The sequence below is a fragment of the Rhamphochromis sp. 'chilingali' genome (genome assembly GCF_963969265.1).
Source record: "Rhamphochromis sp. 'chilingali' genome assembly, chromosome: 21".
NCBI classification, from domain to species: Eukaryota; Metazoa; Chordata; class Actinopteri; order Cichliformes; family Cichlidae; genus Rhamphochromis; species Rhamphochromis sp. 'chilingali'.
In genome coordinates, this window is record NC_137949.1 from 1,802,514 (window position 1) to 1,825,341 (window position 22,828).

The 22,828-nt window shown below is 41.4% G+C and overlaps 1 protein-coding gene across 1 annotated transcript in view; it reads right to left on the bottom strand.

Annotated features, from left to right (window-relative positions):
• nrxn3a (neurexin 3a) overlaps window positions 1-22,828 on the bottom strand; it is a 219,672-nt gene that overhangs the window by 117,083 nt on the left and 79,761 nt on the right. The window contains exons 5-7 of the mRNA XM_080870806.1: window positions 7,742-8,043; window positions 7,383-7,427; window positions 4,645-4,806 (exon numbers count right to left, since the gene is read on the bottom strand). Coding sequence (XP_080726932.1) covers window positions 4,645-4,806; window positions 7,383-7,427; window positions 7,742-8,043 — 509 coding nt within the window. The remainder of the gene's footprint in view (window positions 1-4,644; window positions 4,807-7,382; window positions 7,428-7,741; window positions 8,044-22,828) is intronic.

Sequence of the window (22,828 nt, forward strand, 5' to 3'; positions counted from 1 at the left end):
GTCTCTAGGGGCCACCGTAAATATACTTTTATTTATTCACTCCATATAAAATGTAATAAATAAATCATATAATACAAAAAACAACTGTTTACATTTCAACTTTTAACTATTTAAATTTTCAGTTTCTTTCCTTTTACACAAATTTAAAGTGAAACAACACAAAACGCTGCAAACCACAACACAATTAAATATGAATATGAAAAAATATGAAAACAAACAGAAGATGCACATTCTCTGTCATATGGACCTGCATGAATAAACTTTCTGAATCCTTTATCATCTGCAACTAAAAATACTTGTGGATGATTACTATACCTTTCTAACTTTCTAATCCCTGGCTCTCTTTCTCTCTCTCTCTCTCTCCCCCCCCCCCCCCCCCCCCCCCCCGGTCTGTTCCTGTACTACTGCGAGTGTAGCGCAAAGCACAAGGCTTGCGTGCGGAGTGAAGTGGGAAAAAAGTGCGAGAGGGTGAGAGAAAGAAGAAAAAAAAAACACGGCTCCCAATAAGGATCCGGCTCACGTCGTTCACTTCAAAGAGTCGGCTCTAAAAGCCATTTCGTTTCGCGACCGACACATCACTAATAAAATAAAGGCAAAAACTTTTTGGCAAAAACCAGAAATCATTTTTAGGCAGATGATCACTTTTTGGCACCATCAGCTTAAACGGCCAGCACCGACTCCTCAGGCTCCACTTCTAAGTTTTCGGTTCTTCGTACAGTGGGAAAGCTGAACAATGTGCAGAGTGGCTGCTTTCAAGTAATATTTAAATATTTTAAATATAAGGGAAAGATGAGGTAAAAAGGTAGTTGCATGTGCTCAGATGTTTCTTTTGTGCACATGCAGGTACATATCCCTGTCTGCAACTGGACACTTCTTATGTTCTTGGAAACTAAGACTGTGATATTTGTCCGTTACTCTCATGTATAATATCACAGGAACAACGTTTTCTTGTCTCTCTAGGTAGTGAATGGACCTATGGGTCTGTGGGACCTTACATTTCCGTGTGGGAGTACACACGGAAATGTAAAGAAATATATGAAGAGACAATGTAAAATGATTCTACCAGCAAAGGTTATAGAGCAAAACATAGCTTGGAGTATATTTTAGTTGTGCCAGTTACAGCTCTTGATCCGTTACTGCAGGAGTTACACTATTTGTTGACCATTCCATTTGTTCTGATCACCTTTAACAGCTATTCTTCTCAAAAGCCATAGTGTTCATGTTTAGAGTCGGTTCAAGTGGTGCGCAAATCTGGTCCTTCAGCTAAAGCCTTTGCAAAACATGGCCCCTGACTACAGCTTACAAAAGAAACTTGCTGTTGACCAATACAACGCTCACATTAGCAAAGAAACTCCACCAAATGATTGTGGACCGTACCAGTGTTTCCCACCCTAAATCAAAACTGGAAGTAGTTAATGTTCCTGCACGTCCTGTGGATGTACAGAAAAGGGAAATAGTAGCAAACCTCAGGCAGAGATGCTCAAAGATAAATCAACCACACAGTGCTAACTGCTTTTGGTTAAACTGCTGATCTGCCTGTTTCATAAAATTCTTCAAATCATGTTAAAAACAGCTTCAGCTTTGTGTTCAGAGTATTGTGTGCTTAGTATCATGAGCACTTTATGACTTAAGAGTCGACCATATATCCTAATAAAGAGGTTGCTTTAGTTTGCACTGAAGACATAACTGATGCTTATCCACTCCACTCTTATACTGATGTCTGTACACTGTGGTCGACGTATGGTTACACTGAAAAGCCGTATTATTGTCTAAGGTATGTAATGTTATTTTTCTTTCTGACTAACCCTATAAAATACACACACACAAAATGCACTTATGGCTGCAACATATATACCTTATATTGTGTGTGCATCCAATTTCTGTTAACTCGCAGTTAAGTGAGTTAACAGAAATTGCCTACATCCCTAATACAGAAACGTACTGTAGTTAAAACTATTTGCTCCTTGTGCATCCCACATCGTTTACATGTAAAACTTGATTTATAAAGCTATATGCAGCCACACTGAGTTAACAATTCAAGATGGCAACAGTGAACATAAACAGTGGTTAAATGTTTAAGCTCTCCTGCCACTCAATAAAAAAGCACTGACACATCTGTGTACATGTCTCAGCACTGACTTCAAACACACACAAAAAGCACTGATCTATATTGCTAGTAAAGCCTTGTAAAGCTAGTAAGACCACTGATCAGTGGCCATGAGAACCATTCACAGAGAGTTGGGCTGCAATCACAATCACAGCAGACAACATAAGGCTTCAAAATAATTTAAAAGAACTAGTATGCAAAATATAAGTAGACATAATAGCAGAAATTTACTGTAGTATTCATAATTAATTTCATAATCATTAATTAATCATTCATAATTATATTTCCATTACTGTATAATCAGTTGGTATCACACCAACAGTCAGCACAGACAGACTGCTCAAGGAGGTAGAGCTGAATTATGACTTTCCAAGGTATTTATTATTATTATTAGTGTAACATGAGGCTTCATATCTACATATCGAGTGCATCCTGTTCCATGTTAGTGGCCAGTGAGCCAAACCATTACAGTGATGGCCACTGAAGCATCATCTTTGTGTCTGTGACCCGATGTCTGAGGCAGTTTGATGTGACGACCTGAGGACGTCCTTTACACTGTAATACTGCGGGCTGTGTTCTGCTGTTGTTACCTTATGCTTTGATCCTGTGTTTTCTGATGGAGAATAAAGGTTTTGATGATTTGGTTTATTTGTGAATGTGTGTGTCTGTCTGTCCCTGTGTGTACTTGTCGAGAGTGGTTAGTACAGAGAACTGCAAACATGACCAGCGTGACACAGAGCAGGAAGTAGGCCAGAAGGGGATTAAATAACTACTGTGCCCCCCCATCCCCCACCCCCTTCTCCTTGCAGACATATGTGTATTCTGTGTGTGTGTGTGTGTGTGTGTGTGTGTGTGTGTGTGTGTGTGTGTGTGTGTGTGTGTGTGTAGTTGGTGAACACTGACAGAGAAAGCCAAGCCCCCACTGCCATATTACTCTTCCTCCAGTTAGTGCTGTGGTATGACATCACCTTAAGCAAACAATATTTGCAAGTGTATGTGACAAATACGTGTGTGTGTGTGTGTGTGTGTGTGTGTGTGTGTGTGTGTGTGTGTGTGTGTGTGTGTGTGTGTGTGTGTGTGTGTGTGTGTGTCAGTTTTTCTGTCTATTCTGCAAAATGTACCAGTAATCTACAATTTAATCATTTTTTATATAGTACCAAATCACAACAACGTTTCCCTTGAGAAACCTTGTTGTAAGGTGAAGACCCCACAGTAACACAGAGAACACGGCAACAATCAGACAACTGCCTTTGTGCAAGAATTTGGCAACAGTGAGAAGGAAAAACTCCTTTTTACCACAGCACAGTCAGACTCAGGCAGGGGCTGCAGGGTGAGGGAGGGAGACAGTACAAAAGACACGCTGTGGAAGTGAGAGAATGTGAATTGAGATGACTGAAGAAAAAAAAACACTCAGTGCATCACGGGAACTCCAGGCAGCCTCGGCTTACCAGAACTGATCCAGCCCTAACTATGCTTTACCAAAAAGGAAAGTTTCAAATTTAATCTTAAAAGTAGAGATAGAAGAAGGACCTGAAAGCTGAAGGCTCTGCCTCCCATTCTACTTTTAAAAGCCGAGGAACCAGCTGAAGGTCTGCGAAACTAACTGTTAAATGAAAAAGGGGGTTGGGGGGAGCTTTTAGTTAAGCTGATAATAATGAATGACGATACTCCAGCCAAGGAGTAACACTTGCATAAACTAGTTTTTCAGCATCACTCTCAGGCAGGATATTTCTCACTTAGAGATGTTGTGCAAATGCAAGAAAACACCTTCTAAAAGTAGCGGTGATGCTCTCTCTGTCTTGAACTTTATATTTGAAATAAAAGCAGTTATCCTGTTTATAAACAAGATTTGTTGCTTACACAGAGGGAAACAGGAGTAGATGTAGATGTTCGTCCCCCTGGTGAAATGAAAGCAAACTGGAAGCAAGATTTTGATTTATTACAACCTTTAAAAAGACTCTTAATACAAAAATTCCTAAATGTAAAAAAAATTAAAAAGAAATATGTGTTAAAGTGCATTTTGTACACACTGGTCTTGCAATGCAAACACATTTAAGAAGACTGGACTTAATTAAAAGCAGGAAATGATGTCATCAGAATTATGGCTAATATAGCAGTCAATTAAGTGTGCTCCTTAAAAGTGCTACTGCTATTTCATTTAGTGACAGAACTTCAGTGCTCTGCTCTCTGTAGGTCAAATATATCCAATCTGTAACTAACTGACTTTAACTAAATGTAAATAACATGAAAGTAAAGCTTCAAAACTACGTCTGCTTCTTCCAACAGCATTCAGATTTAAGAACTACGACTACATGTTGTTGGTCTCTTTTGTCATGAAACTCAATGATCCCTGAAATCTAATCTTTAGTCTAAAAAACAAAATAGAAATTAATTATTATGTGAACATGGAATCCAATAAACAGTCCAAAAAGCCAAAACTGAGGTTTAAGGTCTTTAAAAATTGCATTCTTCTGATGTCCAGCTTTAAATAATGTATTTGCATAGTAATCAAACTGAACTGTAAGCGAGGTATTTACCTCCTTGAGACAGCCCATGAAGTTGTTGCTAACTGGAGAACCAGGCAGGTCAGCTGTGCTGGGGCTCCCACCCACATAGAAGAAGTCATCGGAGCCCAGCATGGTGTAATCTTCCTGGGTGTAGCCTGTAGTTGTCAGAATCCCATCCACTGATATTGTCACCTGGCAAAAAGGAGTAAAAGCAAGGTGAGGCAGAATTGTTTTGTTTTGAGTGTAAGATAGAGCGGTTGCTGCTATTTGAGAGCACACTCAGGTGTTTAATTATAAATGCCAGACCTGGTTTATCTGTGTTACTGATGACATGAGACAGATGATGAGAAAATTGTGCCAGACCATTTGATTTCTCTCTTTTTTTCAGTTAGTAAATTTCTGTTTGATTGAATATTTCTTTGTTGAAACGATGTTTCTTATATCACTAGATTTGTGGATTCATTTGTGGATTGAGCATCAGAGTTGAGAATGTGGATTAGCACAAGACAAACTTGCCAAATCTTCTCTGCCAAGGCCAAACAGCTTATTCTGTGACTGACTCTTGCGCTGAGCTTCTGTTACCCCAGGTGCAGAGCTGACAATCCAATGCCTGATGGGCACTCGATTAGGAGCACCTATGAGCATGGACCTAGTGATCAGCTGATATCTGCTCACATCTGACTGAGGGCCAGTGCCACAGGGCATCATCAAGCTAGTGTATCGAAAGCCAAGATTCATATAGCAGAGGATGTCAGAGGTGTGCCAAAATGATAACACAGGAAGAAAGTGGTTTGAGCCGAGGTTTGCAGGATGATATGGCTGGTGGCTCTCTACCCATTAAAATTTGTGAGAGACTGAACAGTCAATCTCCAGACTCTAGAGCAGCCATGACTGTCCTTTACTGTGTACTATGTACATATGGATGTACTATGGAACCTGCACATGTGGAGGAACATTATGTGCAGCAATGAGTCCAGATTCTGTCTACAGCAGTTGGATCATATGGTGATTGTTGCACTGATAATAGATAACTGCTTTTAGCGGAGGCAGTGTGATGTGTCGGACGTCATCTCCCTCACTGATAATAAAGGCTTGTCATCATTGGAGGGGAGGCAACTTCAATGCAGGGAGATAGCGAGATAACATCTGTAACCAGTGGCTATGTATGGTTCTTCCACATGATACTGCGGCCCTGTTTGTCAAATGGATCGACTGTTAAATTCCCAACATGTCTTGTTTCTTCAGACTTCAATCATCCGATGACACCAACCAAGAGTCAATAGCACAAAGCTGCTTGGCATTGGCAGAGAAGATTTTCTCGGGTGCAGCTCAGATACTCAACTCTGCTGCTCAACCCACAAATCAAATTTCCCTACAAATGTGGCACCATTTAAACAGGCTTATCAACAGTTTAAGGTTTGCCAAGAAGCACTGTTACAACAAAGAAATAATTGATCAATCACTTTTTGTGCTAAGTTTGCTGTCTGTGTAAAATAGTAAAACAATATGTTAACTGACTGGATTTAGCTTCAAGCAACAAAAACATGCATTAATATTCATATGTAACTAGTAATCAAGCAAGCAGATGATTTGATTTTCTGTTGCATGTAAATATATATAATAAATATAGAAAAGAAAATAATGAGGATATTGTGGCAACCAAGAGCAGATGAAACCAACCAACCAACAGGAAAGAAATGCTGAGCGCACAGAATCAAAGAGTGCAGGCCACATCGCAGGACATGGGAAAATGTAGTAATATTGTAATAATAAGGAATAAAGTAATATTGCTGTGAGGACCTCTGGTTCTACTGGTAAGATTTATGGTTTAAAAAGATGTTACCAGAGAACTCTACACTTAAATCTTCCAGCTGCATGTCTTGCATGCCAATAACTCAACTGCCAAAGCATGTAATATATGAAAGGAAAACCAATGAACCTGGAGTTTGACTTTGTAAATCCAAAATATCATCATCATCATCTGTGATCCTTTTTGAGCTTATTTCATAATTAGCAGAAGAATTCTTAAGATATGATCAAAAATGTGTTTTCAAAGGTCACGTTGATCTTCGACCATCAAAGGAGAACATTTGTGCCGAAGTTGAAGAAAATAGTATTAGATTAGGCAAGCCTCCAGCTGCTTCTTTAGCATGCTAAAGCTCACGTCCAGCTCAGGTAGTGTTGTTTCCAGAGAGATATATTTTCTTTGAAGACTCCTTTTCTCGTATTTACAAGTCTGTACAATCAGTGTGTAATTACCTCAAAGCCAGTACTCTTACTGCAACGGGTACTTATCTATTATGCTCCTGCATCCTGCTCTATTTCATATTTTCCATATAATTTTACGGGATATAAACAGTATACAGTAAACTATTATCTGAGTTGTAATGTGGATTAGTCTCTGTTTCAGCTTATATCTTTCCTTACAGTTTTTCTGTTACAAGATTTGCCATTTGGTTATTATACCACATAGGTGAACATTCAACATAAACGGGTCGATGTCAGCCTAGTCTTAATCAGGTTGATGTTAAGAGGTTAACAAGAAATTCAAAAATGAAAAACAAGTTAATTTAAAACAAAAGGAAGAAGAGACTAAAAGGAAAATGAAGAAGTGAGCAAAGGAGCCAAAGAAAGCCTAGATCAGAAGAGCAAAATGAACCTGCTCACTTATTTTTAGAGGAGTGCTATCTAAGGGTACAAAAGGCAGAAAAGAGGAAAGATCGAAGTACACAGCAAACCAAAAAGACGATAATAAGAATGATATCTACCATACAATGGAGTTTGTTTATCACACCATATCCAATGCCTGTTTGCTTTGCAGAAAGATGGGGTGGGTAAGACAAGTTTATATGACTGAACAGAGGCTTTGTTCATACAAAGTATATCCGTTGATAAAAGTGGCAAAGGACAGAATCAGGGATGAGTGTAAAAACTACCCACAGATGCATTCATGACTTAAACTCATAAGTAGCTTTGTTGCTTCCTAGTGGCAGTCAGCAGGATAACTAACAGCCCGTTTGCAGCTGTCAGTGTGCTGTCGTCCTTATGTTCTACAAGGTATATTCAGCTGCTGTTGAATAATCCTGACCAAAACACTGACATGTTCATATCTTAAAGTACACCTTACCTGCCGGAGGTTGCGGGTCACTTTGACATCGTGCCACGAGTTGTCATTAAACTTCCCATTGACCGGCTCCACAATGGCTTCAAAGGCTCCAGAGCCCAAGTTGATAACGAGGGAGACAGCTCCGTCCTTTAGCGCCAGATTGACATAGTCAGCTGACTTGCCGGTGTGAAGAATAAGGCCGTTCCGCTGCCACGTCTTAAAGGAGAGTGTAATTTCATCGCTACTGCTCTGGATTGGGTTCTGGGAGAGATCGTAGCAGAAGTACTCTGAGCCACGGAAAGTCGCCACATTCTCTTCTCTTGCTATAGTAAGAAAAAAAGATTGTAGTGAAGAATATGTTTCAATAAAGGTTAACATCTTAATCTTTTTTACATTATATAACATATAATATAATGAATATATATACAGTGGGGCAAAAAAGTATTTAGTCAGCCACCGATTGTGCAAGTTCCCCCACTTAAAATGATGACAGAGGTCAGTAATTTGCACCAGAGGTACACTTCAACTGTGAGAGACAGAATGTGAAAAAAAAATCCATGAATCCACATGGTAGGATTTGTAAAGAATTTATTCGTAAATTAGGGTGGAAAATAAGTATTTGGTCACCTCAAACAAGGAAAATCTCTGGCTCTCACAGACCTGTAACGTCTTCTGTAAGAAGCTTTTCTGTCCCCCACTCGTTACCTGTATGAATGGCACCTGTTTGAACTCATCATCTGTATAAAAGACACCTGTCCACAGCCTCAAACAGTCAGACTCCAAACTCCGCCATGGCCAAGACCAAAGAGCTTTCGAAGGACACCAGGAAAAGTATTGTAGACCTGCACCAGACTGGGAAGAGTGAATCTACAATAGGCAAGCAGCTTGGTGTGAAAAAATCAACTGTGGGAGCAATCATCAGAAAATGGAAGACATACAAGACCACTGATAATCTCCCTCGATCTGGGGCTCCACGCAAGATCTCATCCCGTGGGGTCAAAATGATCATGAGAACGGTGAGCAAAGATCCCAGAACCACACGGGGGGACCTGGTGAATGACCTGCAGAGAGCTGGGACCAAAGTAGCAAAGGTCACCATCAGTAACACACTACAACGGCAGGGAATCAAATCCCGCAGTGCCAGACGTGTTCCGCTGCTGAAGCCAGTGCATGTCCAGGCCCGTCTGAAGTTTGCCAGAGAGCACATGGATGATACAGCAGAGGATTGGGAGAATGTCATGTGGTCAGATGAAACCAAAGTAGAACTTTTTGGTATCAACTCAACTCGTCGTGTTTGGAGGAAGAAGAATACTGAGTTGCATCCCAAGAACACCATACCTACTGTGAAGCATGGGGGTGGAAACATCATGCTATGGGGCTGTTTTTCTGCCAAGGGGACAGGACGACTGATCCGTGTTAAGGACAGAATGAATGGGGCCATGTATCGTGAGATTTTGAGCCAAAACCTCCTTCCATCAGTGAGAACTTTGAAGATGAAACGAGGCTGGGTCTTCCAACATGACAATGATCCAAAACACACCGCCCGGGCAACAAAGGAGTGGCTCCGTAAGAAGCATTTGAAAGTCCTGGAGTGGCCTAGCCAGTCTCCAGACCTCAACCCCATAGAAAATCTGTGGCGGGAGTTGAAAGTCCGTGTTGCTCGGCGACAGCCCCAAAACATCACTGCTCTCGAGAAGATCTGCATGGAGGAATGGGCCAAAATACCAGCTACTGTGTGTGCAAACCTGGTAAAGACCTATAGTAAACGTTTGACCTCTGTTATTGCCAACAAAGGTTGTGTTACAAAGTATTGAGTTGTATTTTTGTTATTGACCAAATACTTATTTTCCACCCTGATTTACGAATAAATTCTTTACAAATCCTACCATGTGGATTCATGGATTTTTTTTTCACATTCTGTCTCTCACAGTTGAAGTGTACCTCTGGTGCAAATTACTGACCTCTGTCATCATTTTAAGTGGGGGAACTTGCACAATCGGTGGCTGACTAAATACTTTTTTGCCCCACTGTATTATATAATAAAGATATAATATAATAATATCTTTACACTTTATCATATCATATTTGTATTTACAGGATTTTTTTTCTTTCTTTCTTTTTTGCTTACTGAGCAATTGGGTGAATATAAAAGAAAAGAAAGAAAAAAACAGGTTGAATAAATTAAGATAGGTCAGTTAAACCAAGAGATACTCTTAGGTGAATAAAAGGAATATCAATGTGATAACTGTATAAATATGACCCTTCAAAAATATCGGACATGACAGAGCAAAAAGCAAAACCTGCAAAACCAGGTGCTGAGAGGAACCGAAGAAAAGGAACTGGACAGCTGAGGGATAACACATGTAAGGTGTTATCTGCAATTAACTTTCTGTCTCTAAAGCAAGAATGCTGGACACTTTGATCAAACAATATAACCACAGGACTCCAATGCAAGGAGCTGCACGAGTACAGGTTTCATCTATTTCATTGGGGGTGTTGTTTAGAAACCATATGCACACTGATTTCATCATCATCATCATCAAAATAACAACAACAACAATAATAATAATAGGTTAGACAGTGAAACATGCAAACATGACAAAGGAAGTATGAGCCACCTGTAATCTGTTAATAAGGAATTTTTTAAAAAGCATTTTGGGATAGATTTACTAATGTGTTGTGTCACCACAAAATTGGCTTGGTGTAAAACAAAAAAATACTGGTGATACAGTCCCGATCAAAAGTTTAAGAACACTTGAAAAAATGGCAAAACATCATATTTTGCATCGTTGGACCTTAAGGTTCCAAGTTGAGCTTCAACATGCAACAAGAAGAAATGGGAGTGAGACAAAGCATTTTTCTAAGCATGCAGTTCATTGAAAACAATGCTTGAATACAGAGGAGAGGAGAACGTGCACAGTGCTGAGGGGCTTCAGTGCTGATGCACTCAATGTCCAGGATGTGCTCAGTCAGTTTCATGAGCGTGTCCATGAACCATTAACAAACTTTGGCGCGGAGGAGAGCAGCTTTTTCAGAATGCTTGCTTAAGTGCATTGTGGACAGTCTTCTAGTTTTCAATGGGAGACTGACAGGAGATCGGCGTGCTAGAAACGTTGCCAATAGCTCTCCTTCCACTGATTTGATATCACTTACATTTATTGTAAACATGCAGTACACAATTTACTCTGTGATTTATCGTCTTAACCGATACGTTTTTTTTAAAGTTTTTTCTTTTAATAACTAATTCAGCACAAGGAAAGTATTGATGATACTGTTGTGGTACTGAGTCTATGACCCAGTGTTTCTGTTTCTTGTGCTCTCATGTGGCATTTAGCTTGAGTTTAGTTTCTAGTTCTTAGGTTATTGTTCATTTTAGTCATTCATGCCTCCCTGTGTAGTTACCATGTAGTTACCAGGTTCTGTCTCTATGTTTATTCATCTGTTTCCCACACGTATCTCTCCTTCTGTCTGTTCCCTGCATTCATTCAGTCCATGTCTTAGTGTGTTTCTGTTTGTTTCCTGTTTTATTTTGATAGTCTCCTATCCTGTGTGCATTATGTTCAGTTATTTTCCTGTCCCGTTAGTCTGATTAGTTCCAGCTGTGTTTCCTCCGTTTCCCATTCTCTGGTTATCCTCTGTGTGTTTAGTCCTCTGTCTTCCTCTGCTTGTTGTCACGTCGTCCCTCGTTGCTATGTAGTTTCACTGTGCTCCTCAGTTTCCTCATAACTCCCAGCTTCTAGCTTGTAGTTTTCCCATTTTAGGTTATGTTTTTTTGTATCTAGTACTTGAGTTTTGAACTGCCAATAAAGCTGCCTCTTTCAGTTTACTCCCCTTGTGTGTGAGTCCTCCATTTGAGTCCAACTCCTGCCGCTGCCTGTCACACAGCGATCTGTGACAGGATCTCCAGTTTCATACAGAGGTATAAGCTCAACCAACATTTTCAGATTAACATCAACAGAACCAAAGAAACAGAGTCCAAATAGAACAGAAAACCAGTCCAGAGGGTTGGCCTGGCCAAGGGGCAAAATTGAGGCCACGTAGCGATTAAGGGGACTGACGGGGAAAAACAGTTCTCGGGGTCAACCATGGAGCCAAGGCAAATGTTGACAGAGACAATGGTGCAACTCAGGTGGCAACTGCGAGGGTCAACGTTAATAGAGAGGAAGACACTTTTGACAGGAGGTCAAAGATGGCAGTGAAGACACTCAGGTGGCATGGCTGGAGGCGGAGTGGCAGAGGAAGGTACCCCTTAGGTGGTGAGGGCGAGGGCAACGAGACACTCCTGATGACCACCCCTGATGACCATCTCCAATGAGCCCTTCAACTCTTACAAGACTTTTAGTAGATCCCCCTATGGTATTGATTTCAAAATCCCACATTGCCTCATTCTCAAGTTATCACATTCATGTGTAAATGCTGCCCACCTGCCACTAGTGTGGATGCTGTGATATCAACGCTGAATGGGTAGGTTTTAATTTAAGTTAGTGTGTCGTGTTGGTACCTCGTTTATGTCAATGTTTGTACGGTAATGTTTATGTTAGCTTAGCTGTCAGAAACTTCTCATGGATGATGCTTGCTAAGCTAACACTTTCATCTTTGTTAGCTAATGAGTGAAATACATAGTAAACCAGTGAACAGGAGGGGCTACACTGTCTCCTAGTTTTGTTTCTCACATTAATATTACTGTTTATTCTGAACAGTAAACCTCTCACTCCGGAGCATGTCCACTACATAAATTCATGAACTAAATCATATGTAAACTGACTGGAAATATAAAAACTTTTATTTTAGTTTCAAGCTTTATTTAAACTTCTGGACAGAAGGCATTTTTAGTTTAGGTAGTTTTTTTGTTTAAATACTATTAGAACTTAGAGCCGGTTGGGTACTGGACCCTAGAACAGCAGGTTTGCACACAGATGGTGGAGATAAGAGTTATTAAAGTAACTGTTGACTAATCGACTAATTAAAAACAAGAAGATTATTCTACTACAAAAATAATCTTTAGTTGCAGCTGAACATGGTCCATTCAGACCCAGTGTCCCCAGTCTTCCTCTGAATGCTGTTGAAGCTCTGTCAGAGGTGAGAGATCTCATAGTGGTGACTTTCACTAACATTTACATTTAGAAGATAGACCTCATCACTCAGATTTTTTTACTGCCAAATTGGCTACCAGCTTAGCCTGCAAACTGCCTCACATGGTGAGCCAAAGGCACAATCTCACAACGATAACTAAAAAGGCATTCAGACTGTTCATGGACTCTCCCTTCAAACACTGAGCACATACATGACAATAAAGTTCTCCATTAAGATCAGTTAAAGAAGTCAGTTACCACAAAGCTGTAAATCAGGGGTCTCCAACTCCAGGCCTCGAGGGCCGGTGTCCTGCAGGTTTTAGATCTCACCCTGGGTCTACACACCTGAATCACATGATTAGTTCATTCCCAGGCCTCTGGAGAACTATAAAACATGTTGTTAGGTAATTTAGCCATTTGAATCAGCTGTGTTGGATCAAGGACACATCTAAAAACTGGTACAAGTCAAGAACAGGGTCCCAGGGGCCCAAGAACCACCCGGCACACGAATGGCCTTACACAATATAACGTGTAAGACCGGGACGTACAGGTCTACTTCCGGAAGGAGCGAGCTAGCAAACAACTGGCTCAGTAGGCACCCCCATTCCCTACACCAGGCCACAGGACTACGCACCATTACGGACTACAAAGCCAGGGACACTGCGCCGATCAACGCCGACTCTGCATTCACCAACGAGCTGAATCGGTTCTACGCCCGTTTTGAGGTTAGCCAGGCGGCTAATGCTATCTACCGCCTGACTACCGAGGACAGTGACGTCATCAGCGAGAGACCGGTGACCAGCATCGCGGAGCATGACGTCCGAGCGGCACTGAGGAGAGTGAACACAAGGAAAGCGGCGGGGCCAGACGGCATCACCGGCCGTCTGCTGCGCTGCTGTGCTGACCAGCTAGCAGGTGTGTTCACTTACATCTTCAACGAGTCCCTGGCGAAGTCTGTGGTCCCCACATGCTTCAAAAGATCCACCATCATCCCTGTGCCCAAGAACAGCAAACCCTCATCCCTGAACGATTACCGGCCAGTTGCACTGACCTCGGTAGTAATGAAGGTGTTTGAGAGGCTGCTGAAGAACATCATCTCCTCCTCCATCCCAGACACCACAGATCCGCTGCAGTTCGCCTACAGATCCAACAGATCCACAGAGGATGCCATCGCCCACGTCCTACACACCACTCTCAGCCACGTGGACAAGAAACAGGGTAACTATGTGCGAATGCTGTTTGTTGATTACAGTTCAGCGTTTAACACAATAGTGCCCTGCAGACTGTTCACAAAGCTGAGGGATCTGGGAGTTAACAGCCGTCTGTGTGCATGGGTGTTGGACTTCCTCACTGGCAGAACTCAGGTGGTGAGGGTGGGCAGGTGCTTCTCCAACAGCATCACCATCAACACAGGAGCACCTCAGGGATGTGTCCTCTCGCCACTGCTCTACTCCCTCTACACTTCAGACTGTGTGGCCACCCATGGCTCCAACACCATTGTGAAGTTTGCTGACGACACAGTGGTGTTGGGTGCCATCTCCAACAACGATGAGGCGGCCTACATGGATGAAGTGAAGAATCTGGCATCGTGGTGCCAGGACAACCACCTCCAGCTGAACGTCAGCAAGACCAAGGAGCTGGTGGTGGACTTCAGAAGGGGTCAGCACAGAGACTACAAGCCCATCATCATCAATGGAGCTCCAGTGGAGAGGGTGCAGTCCTTCAAGTATCTTGGTGTCCACATCTCCTCAGACCTGACATGGGCTGCCCACATTCAGGTCCAGACCAAAAAGGCTAGGCAGCGCCTGTATCACCTACGACAACTGAGGAAGTTCAGGGTCTCTCCAAAGATCCTCAGGATTTTCTATACAGGCGCTGTGGAGAGCATCCTCACACAGAACATGACATCGTGGTTTGGGAACAGCTGTGTGAAGGACCAAAAAGCTCTCCAGAGAGTGATCCGTACAGCAGAACGCTGCTGCAGGATTGCTCTCCCCCCGCTTCAGGACACCTACACCAGGAGATGCCGGACTAGAGCAGATACTGAAGGACCCGTCCCATCCTGGCAACAAACTGTTCCAACTTCTGCAATCTGGTAGAAGGTTCCGCATCTTCCGGGCAAGGACAGAGAGACTCAAGAGGAGCTTCTATCCCCAAGCCATCCGTGCCCTAAACACACACACCCGCCCTCTCACATCATCTATAATTGACTGAGACAGGACTCTTCCAAACACTCTAAACCAAGGCACAATGTACATTTCAAATTCCTTTAATTTTAAATATGTTTATATTGTCTATCCTGTAAAATAGTCAGATATCTATTCATATTAATGTACAGAATTCACCTGCTTGCTGCTACTACTGCACATTCACCCAGTGTATATACTATATGTATGTATATATAAATATATATATATATATATATATATACATACATATATATATATATATATATATATATATATATATATATATATATATATATATATATAATGTTCTTCCTCTACACCCCCCCCAATTTTTGCACATGTCGAGGAGCGTGTCAGGCTACATTTCACTGTGTGTTATACTTGTATAACTATGCATGTGACAAATAAAGAACCTTGAACCTTGAACCTGAACCAGGATAGGAAGTCTAGGGCCTACAATGGCAATGCCCTGGAATGCCACCAAGTCTGCAGCAGCACCCACCACCCCCACCACATAGCGGATACTGGAGTGTGCAAATGAGTCCAAAGACTCATCTGCAATTCAATTCAATTTAGGTAGACCCTACAATAAATCATGCAGAGAAAACCCCAACAATCATATGACCCCTATGAGCAAGCACTTTGGCGACAGTGGGAAGGAAAAACTCCCTTTTAACAGGAAGAAACCTCCAGCAGAACCAGGCTCAGGGAGGGGCGGGGCCATCTGCTGTGATTGGTTGGGGTGAGAGAAGGAAGACAGGATAAAAGACATGCTGTGGAAGAGAGACAGAGGTTAATAACAGATATGATTCAATGCAGAGAGGTCTGTTAACACATAGTGAGTGAGAAAGGTGACTGGAAAGGAAAAACTCAGTGCATCATGGGAATCCCCGGCAGCCTACGTCTATTGCAGCATAACTAAGGGAGGATTCAGGGTCACCTGGTCCAGCCCTAACTATATGCTTTAGCAAAAAGGAAAGTTTGAAGCCTAATCTTGAAAGTAGAGATAGTGTCTGTCTCCTGAATCCAAACTGGAAGCTGGTTCCACAGAAGAGGGGCCTGATCTGCACACTGCGTCACAACACCACTCAGCTATAACAGACACATACAGTAAAGGGATGATATAAACTGTTTTGTGTGTCAGACAAGCTGCACCAAAAAATGGTTGCTCGCTCACCTGAATGCCCCACCCCACCCAACAAGCCCTGGAGGCACAGACATCCTAACATGGGTCGACCCACCCGACATGCCAAGGTGGTCAGGGGGGTCCAGACCACCCTCGCACAAGGAGGGACTCAGTCAGAGACCAGGCCCAGCACCTGCCTCCACCAGGATGAGGCCACCTGCCACCACAAAAACCCCAGACCCCACATCCTCCACGGTGACCAACCAAGGCAGACATACAGACACTCCAAAACAGCAACCACAGCTCTCCAGCCCCCAGGGGGCCGCCATATACCAGTAGTCCCAGAGACCATCCCCACCCACCTGTAAGGCAAATAGGGAAACAAGACTACAGCTGACTCCTCTCACTAAGTAATGGAATTGATCAATGGGGACCAGAGAGAGACAAATTCATCCAGTTGGTTTTATAAAGAGGCAGACATTCTCTCCGGACTAATGTGATCAAAACTAGCAGCATGGCCTCTTCACCTGTCCACCCTGCATTTTCCTGCTCTTTGTGTCAGGTGTTTAGTTATTCCTCTGCCTCCTTTAGCAGTAATGATACTTGACAGTGAGGAGTAAGCGCAGGCCTAAAAAGATGCCTCCAGTTCACCACCAACCCATTCAAGTGCCTAACTGTCTCGCCCCATGCGGTGACACACCCACTGTGGATCAAACTCTGGTAACTGGCAATTCTGTTCTGAGACATGTGAAGCTAGAGACACCAGCAACCATAGTCAATTGTCGTCTAACGGCAAGAGCAGGTAACACTGAGGCAAGTTTAAAGCTGCTGGCTAAGGATAAATATCTGCAGAGGCTTATTTGAAGAGTTTCAGTCAGGTTTCAGAGCTCATCACAGCACAGAAACAGCTTTAGTGAAGGTTACAAATGATCTTCTTATGGCCTCTGACAGTGGACTCATCTCTGTGCTTGTCCTGCTAGACCTCAGTTTTTGAATGCGTTTGCTTGTTTTTGAATAACTATTGTGATTTGGTTCATAGTGATCTTGGTTCTCCCTCCCTCAGTGTTTATCTTCTATATTTAGTCAGCCTTTCTCTCCTTGTTTGCTTTGGTTTTGCTCCCTGACTCATTGTGTCTGATTAGTCCCAGCTGTGTTTCCCTCTGTCTGTTGTTGTGTTGTCCCATTTGCTGTTTGATTTTTCACTGTACCTCGTGTCCATCACAACTCCTAGCTTTTAGTTTTCTAGTTTATTAGTTCATAGTTTCTTGGTTCCTAGTTTTTAGGTGTTGTGTTCTTATATCCTGTATTTGAGTTTGGCTCTAGCACATTAAGGCTGCTTCCTCTATTGTTTATGAGTCCTGCATTTGGGTCCTCGTCCTGCCTGCCACACAGCACCATACATGACAGTTTAGAGATTTGCCAATCATTGCATTCTGTTTTTATTTAGTTTTTACCCAGTGTTGCAGCTTTTTTTGCAATTGGAGATGTGTTTAAAGCATAGTTTAAAAAAAGTGTTTGGATTGTATGGATAGTATCGCATTTCATAGCAAATGTATCTCCAAAGGGTTGCCTACTAATTGGAAAAGTCAGCACTGTGATCTCTGACTTGTGGTGACCCAGATGTTGAGACTTTATAATGCAGTCTGACATGGAGTCCAAAGCCAGTAGGTGGCTAAATCCTCTCTGTATGTTTTATGTTGTGTGTATCTGTGCTGTCAACTTTCACACAAAGAAAATTTCACATATTTGGTAACCCAAGTGGAATGGCAGAATAACAGTAAGGCCAAAGAGCATAGAAGACACTTGGTTAGACAGAAAGGAAAGTGTTATAAGTCTAATTTTAGATTTTTAGTTGTTTGTGCATTTTCTTTGACAAACAAGCTAAAAACACACCAGATAGGCATTAATTATATCACAACATATTATACAATAACTGCTATATGACTTTTACTGCTGACTTCTTCACTAACTGGAGCAGGATCACCAACAGTGGATGTGAATGACAGAATAATAGCAATAGGGGTGGGAATAAATAAATAAAAAAAATAGGCGAGAAAATCCTCATCCCTCTGAGCTGAAAAAGCTTATCTGAGGGGAGGCTGATTGGTGCAGGATGGCTGAAGGAGGCAAAACAGAATAGGCTGACGGGGAGTTTGTGACGATGAAGGGGGAAGGGTTTGGAGATAACCATCAGTAATTTCAGCATGCTGGTGGGTTTCCATTTGTTTGTTAGCTTGACCAGTGGTGCGTTGGGATGTCTGAACCAAACAGCATTGTGGGACTGAAACACCGAAGCGACAGGAAGGGGGGATGGAGCCTGTCAGGCATTAGCTCAACAACAAAAAGAAGTCAGTACTGCCATTTTGGTGGTGTCCAGAGAGTGGAGGCTGAGCTGCTCAGACAATAGGGTCTTCAATATTTACACACACAGAAAACACATGTGGCTAAAGATTAAACATCACTTTGTAACTGATGTTCACTTAAAAAAGAGAGAAAATTAGAGCGACTGTATGGCAAAAATCGAAGAGATTAATATTATAATAAGAAGCTGAGTGGCAAACATATGGCCTGCATTATGCGACAACAGGAAATGGTGATAATATTCTATAAAATCATATGCAGAATGACCCGGAAGGGCAAGCAGCCTACTGGAAATAGACCACTAATTGTGGAGCATATTTCCCACTCATTCAGCCCTAATAATAACCATATTGTAGTACATCAAAGCTCCTGGCACTCCCCTGGGACTCCTTCATAAACGCAGAGGGGTGGTGCTGGCTCAGATGGGCTGAAGGGAATCGGACGTTTCCTGGTTCCCTGGCTCCTCCAGCCTGCATGCCTAATATTTTTAGGCAAGAAACTCCAAGTTATGTGTGAATGTTAGGTAGAAAACAAAAGTGTGAGTGGGTGTGAATATGTCAATGACATATATTGTATAAAGCACTTTGAATGCTCTATATAAGAATCAGTTTATTTACTATCCGGTCTTTAAGTGATGACGTGATGAAACCTGCTTCCGGGCCCAAACTACTCTGCATTTAATAAGGCTGATGTGTTTTTAGCATGTTTTAATGCTTTGTATCTTGTTCTATTTAATCTCAACAAGCCCCTAAAAACAGGCAGTGATCACTGTCTGCTTCTCTCGGTCAGACTTAAAGACCGGATAAGTGCCCTTGTTACAAAATTGCCATCGTACCCAGAAGCACATCTGTGTTGGCTTTACACTGGTTGGATGGTTTCTCTATATACTGTGAGATTAAGGGCAAACTTAATTCATACATGGCATCAAAATGCCATGTATGAATTTCATCCCAAGATGTCCTGTCATGGTCGCCAGCCTCCAGCGAAGCCTCTGCAGGGTCAAGGTTTGTCTTCTTCTCTTCTTCTGCTTTCCCTCTTCAGCCTGCCCTCTGACTGTTCCTCCTGCGTCAGTCTGCTCCTTTAAGTTTTGGACTTTTTTCTTGTTTTTTAGTCCCAAGGAGCAATTCACCTTTGGGTCCTTTCACATATAAATCAGCCAAGTCTCAGAAATCACCTTTCTCCAAAAGCTGTTTTAAAATAAAAATAATAATAATAAAAAAAAAAAACTAGTTTTTTGCTTTTTAATATCCTCAATTGTTTTTGCTTATATCCAAAATTACTATGGCATACTTATTCTAAGAAGTCCACAGTACAAACCCCAACCTTTAAAGGGATGCTTTTTGGGGACGGAATGATATGTAATGGGAAAAAGGGAGCTTCCACCAGACTCAAAGCTTTGTTAATTTTGTTTTTCTATCTAGAAGGAAACGTGATAATAAAAACAAACAAACCTTAATGACAAATATTATAACAGTTATAACAATTTTTTGGGGGGGAAGGAAAACTAAATTCAAACCAAATCAAATGAGTCCCTACGAGCAAGCACTTGGTGACAGTGGGAAAGAAAATTCATTTTGAAAAGGAAGAAGCCTCCAGCAGAACCAGGCTTAGGGAGGGGCGGGGCCATCTGCTGCGACTGGTTGGAGGCTGATGGAAGGAACACAGGATAAAAGGGATTGATAATAACTGATTATATATAAACACCATATAGTGAAGAAGAAATACTCAGTGCCATAAGGTAGCAGACTATTGCAGCATAACTAAGGGAGGATTCAGGGTCACCTGGTCCAGCCCTAACTATATGCTTTAGCAAAAAGGAAAGTTTGAAGCCTAATCTTGAAAGTAGAGATAGTGAATCCAAACTGGAAGCTGGTTCCACAGAAGAGGGGCCTGAAAACTGAAGGCTCTGCCTCCCATTCTACTTTTAAATACTCTGGGAACCATGTCAGGTGACCATATCATGAAGCACACTGAGAGAAGGCCAAGGGTTTGCAGCAGTGTCAACAAAGCAAGGAGGGAATCTAAAATATAAAACGTATTTAGAGTTATTTATCATTTTTTTCTTTGCTACATAGTTCCATATATCTTGCTTCATATATTTGATGTCATAAGTATCTACAGTGTTGAAAGTAGTAAAAATAAAGAAAAACCATTAAATGAGAAGCTGAGTCCAAACCTTTGACAGGTAGTGTATGTATCTGCCGACCTGGTGCCAATCCAAACAGACCAAACCTCCAGCTTACCGTCTCACTCCTATCTCCCTGTACCCACACTCCTGACACTGAACCAGCGCCACTGATGAGTCTTTTATGTCGAAAAAATGTGCAAGAGGCTCCCTGGGAAATGTATTTGTTTTTCTACACACTATTTATTTTGTAATAATAATACACGCTCAGTATAACCCACATAAACAGAAACATGTTCCTCTGCATGCATTTTGCACAGTCCCTATGACTGTTGCAGGTGCTGACAGATTTCAGTACTCTCAGCATAGAGACGTATTTCAGTCGGCTACACTTTGTTTGAATAATGACTAAGTCTAAGTTATATTTGCCAACACTGCCAATAATTAATATTAAAAATAAAAATGTTTAAGCAGTAAAAAAAAATGCAAGTTTAAATTTATTTCCAAAAGTTAACATTTGTTTTATTTGTATTTAGTTTCAGGTTAATGTAAAGGGAACAAACGTCATAACATTATTATTAAAAATATTAAAATGTGGAAAATGACTTGCACATAGCTCATCAACCTTGCACAAAATTTAAAAAAAAGCCTATTTATCTAAGCAGAACACTGAGTCATGTCTGTACAGCCTTTTAGGTTTTTTATAAAGCAAACTCTTTTTCCTAAATAAATTAGTGAGATGCAATTTTCTTTCAAGCCTACAGATGATCTGCTTTAAGGTGAGTGTTTAAAAGTTATACCAAGGATTCAAGTACTTCAGTTTGAGGCTTTCTTCAGAGGAGGAGGAGCCACAGTATCCAAGATTGTTTCAGTGAGGATGTAACACTATTACTGAGATGATCAACTCACAAGAGTTTAGGTAGCTGCTCTGCACTGTGTTGGTACGTGGTAATGAAGAGAGCAACAGTGGAGGAATTATGTCTTTAAATGTAGTTACAGCACATAACAAAAGACATCTACTGTAATGAAATGTACTCTCACTGCTGTGTATTTCATTCCTGCAGATTTCAATGTTATTATAAAGTGATTAGAAAAAGAAGGAATGCTAATGACTGTTTAGTTTCCATGATGTATTTCAAGATCTAAAGAGTGATTATAGTGGGCTCTTTAAGATTTTAAGAGAATTCAATTGAGTAAAATAAAATAAAATAAACTAAAATGTGCATGCATGATGGTTGAAGGTTCCAAGGGCAGGCGCTGGTGCCTTAGTTTAACAGTACCAAGTTTAAAAAAGTGAACCAGTGTAAGATTACAGAACTCCAGAGATCAGCAGAAACAACACTGAAGTGGCAGGTTATGCCATTCGACTTTATTCGCCATCTACTTTCTGTAGGCTAAAATATTAATATGTGGGATTAAATATTATTAATGATGACTTTATTATTGTTTAAAGTAACTATTTATTAAAGTGCAGTGATCTATTAATTCCACAGTAAATTTATAATAGCATTGCTTTATATTAGTTATAACTAAAACGACACTAAAACAGATTTTCATATTTTCAACTTCTCTCATTTTATTTCTTTTATCATTAGTCTACATTTTGATTTTGCTCTTTTTATATTTATTTTGCCAAATTTTAACCTTTCTTTCTGTATTTTTTTTAATATATTATTGTAGTAACTGGTGATGTTAACAACTGCTGACAGCGAGGTTGAGCATGTTTGACAAACAAAGCTTTGACTTGTGACTAGTCTTCATGGGCCTTTGTCTCTGTGAGTCCTTCCTCACAGTGTCGGTGTGTAGATGAGGCATACACGTGTGTAAAACTGCATGTGCATATCTTCCCACATAAGTGAAGTGAAGGATGACTCCAGCCACGCTTACAAACACACACACGCAGACACACACACACACAATTTACTGAAGCATGACAACAAGGTTGACTTCGTCCCTGCAGGCTTTTCATTTACTGCCCAGCATAATGCCGCATCCCTACCCACCCCCACCCCCGCCCAAACACACAATCACGCACAGCTTCTTATTGGCTATTATCTGGGCTGTCGGAGCCTGTGTTGATACCTAATGAAGGGCCACGGTTGCCATTTTTCAGCTGATGGTCACCAAGGTAACAGGAGTGTTGGGGGGAAAGGGGGCACTGGTGAGGGTGGTTTTGATGGGGGATTATTACAGGGAGTAAGGAATAAAGGACGAGAACAAGAGCTAGTTCAATGC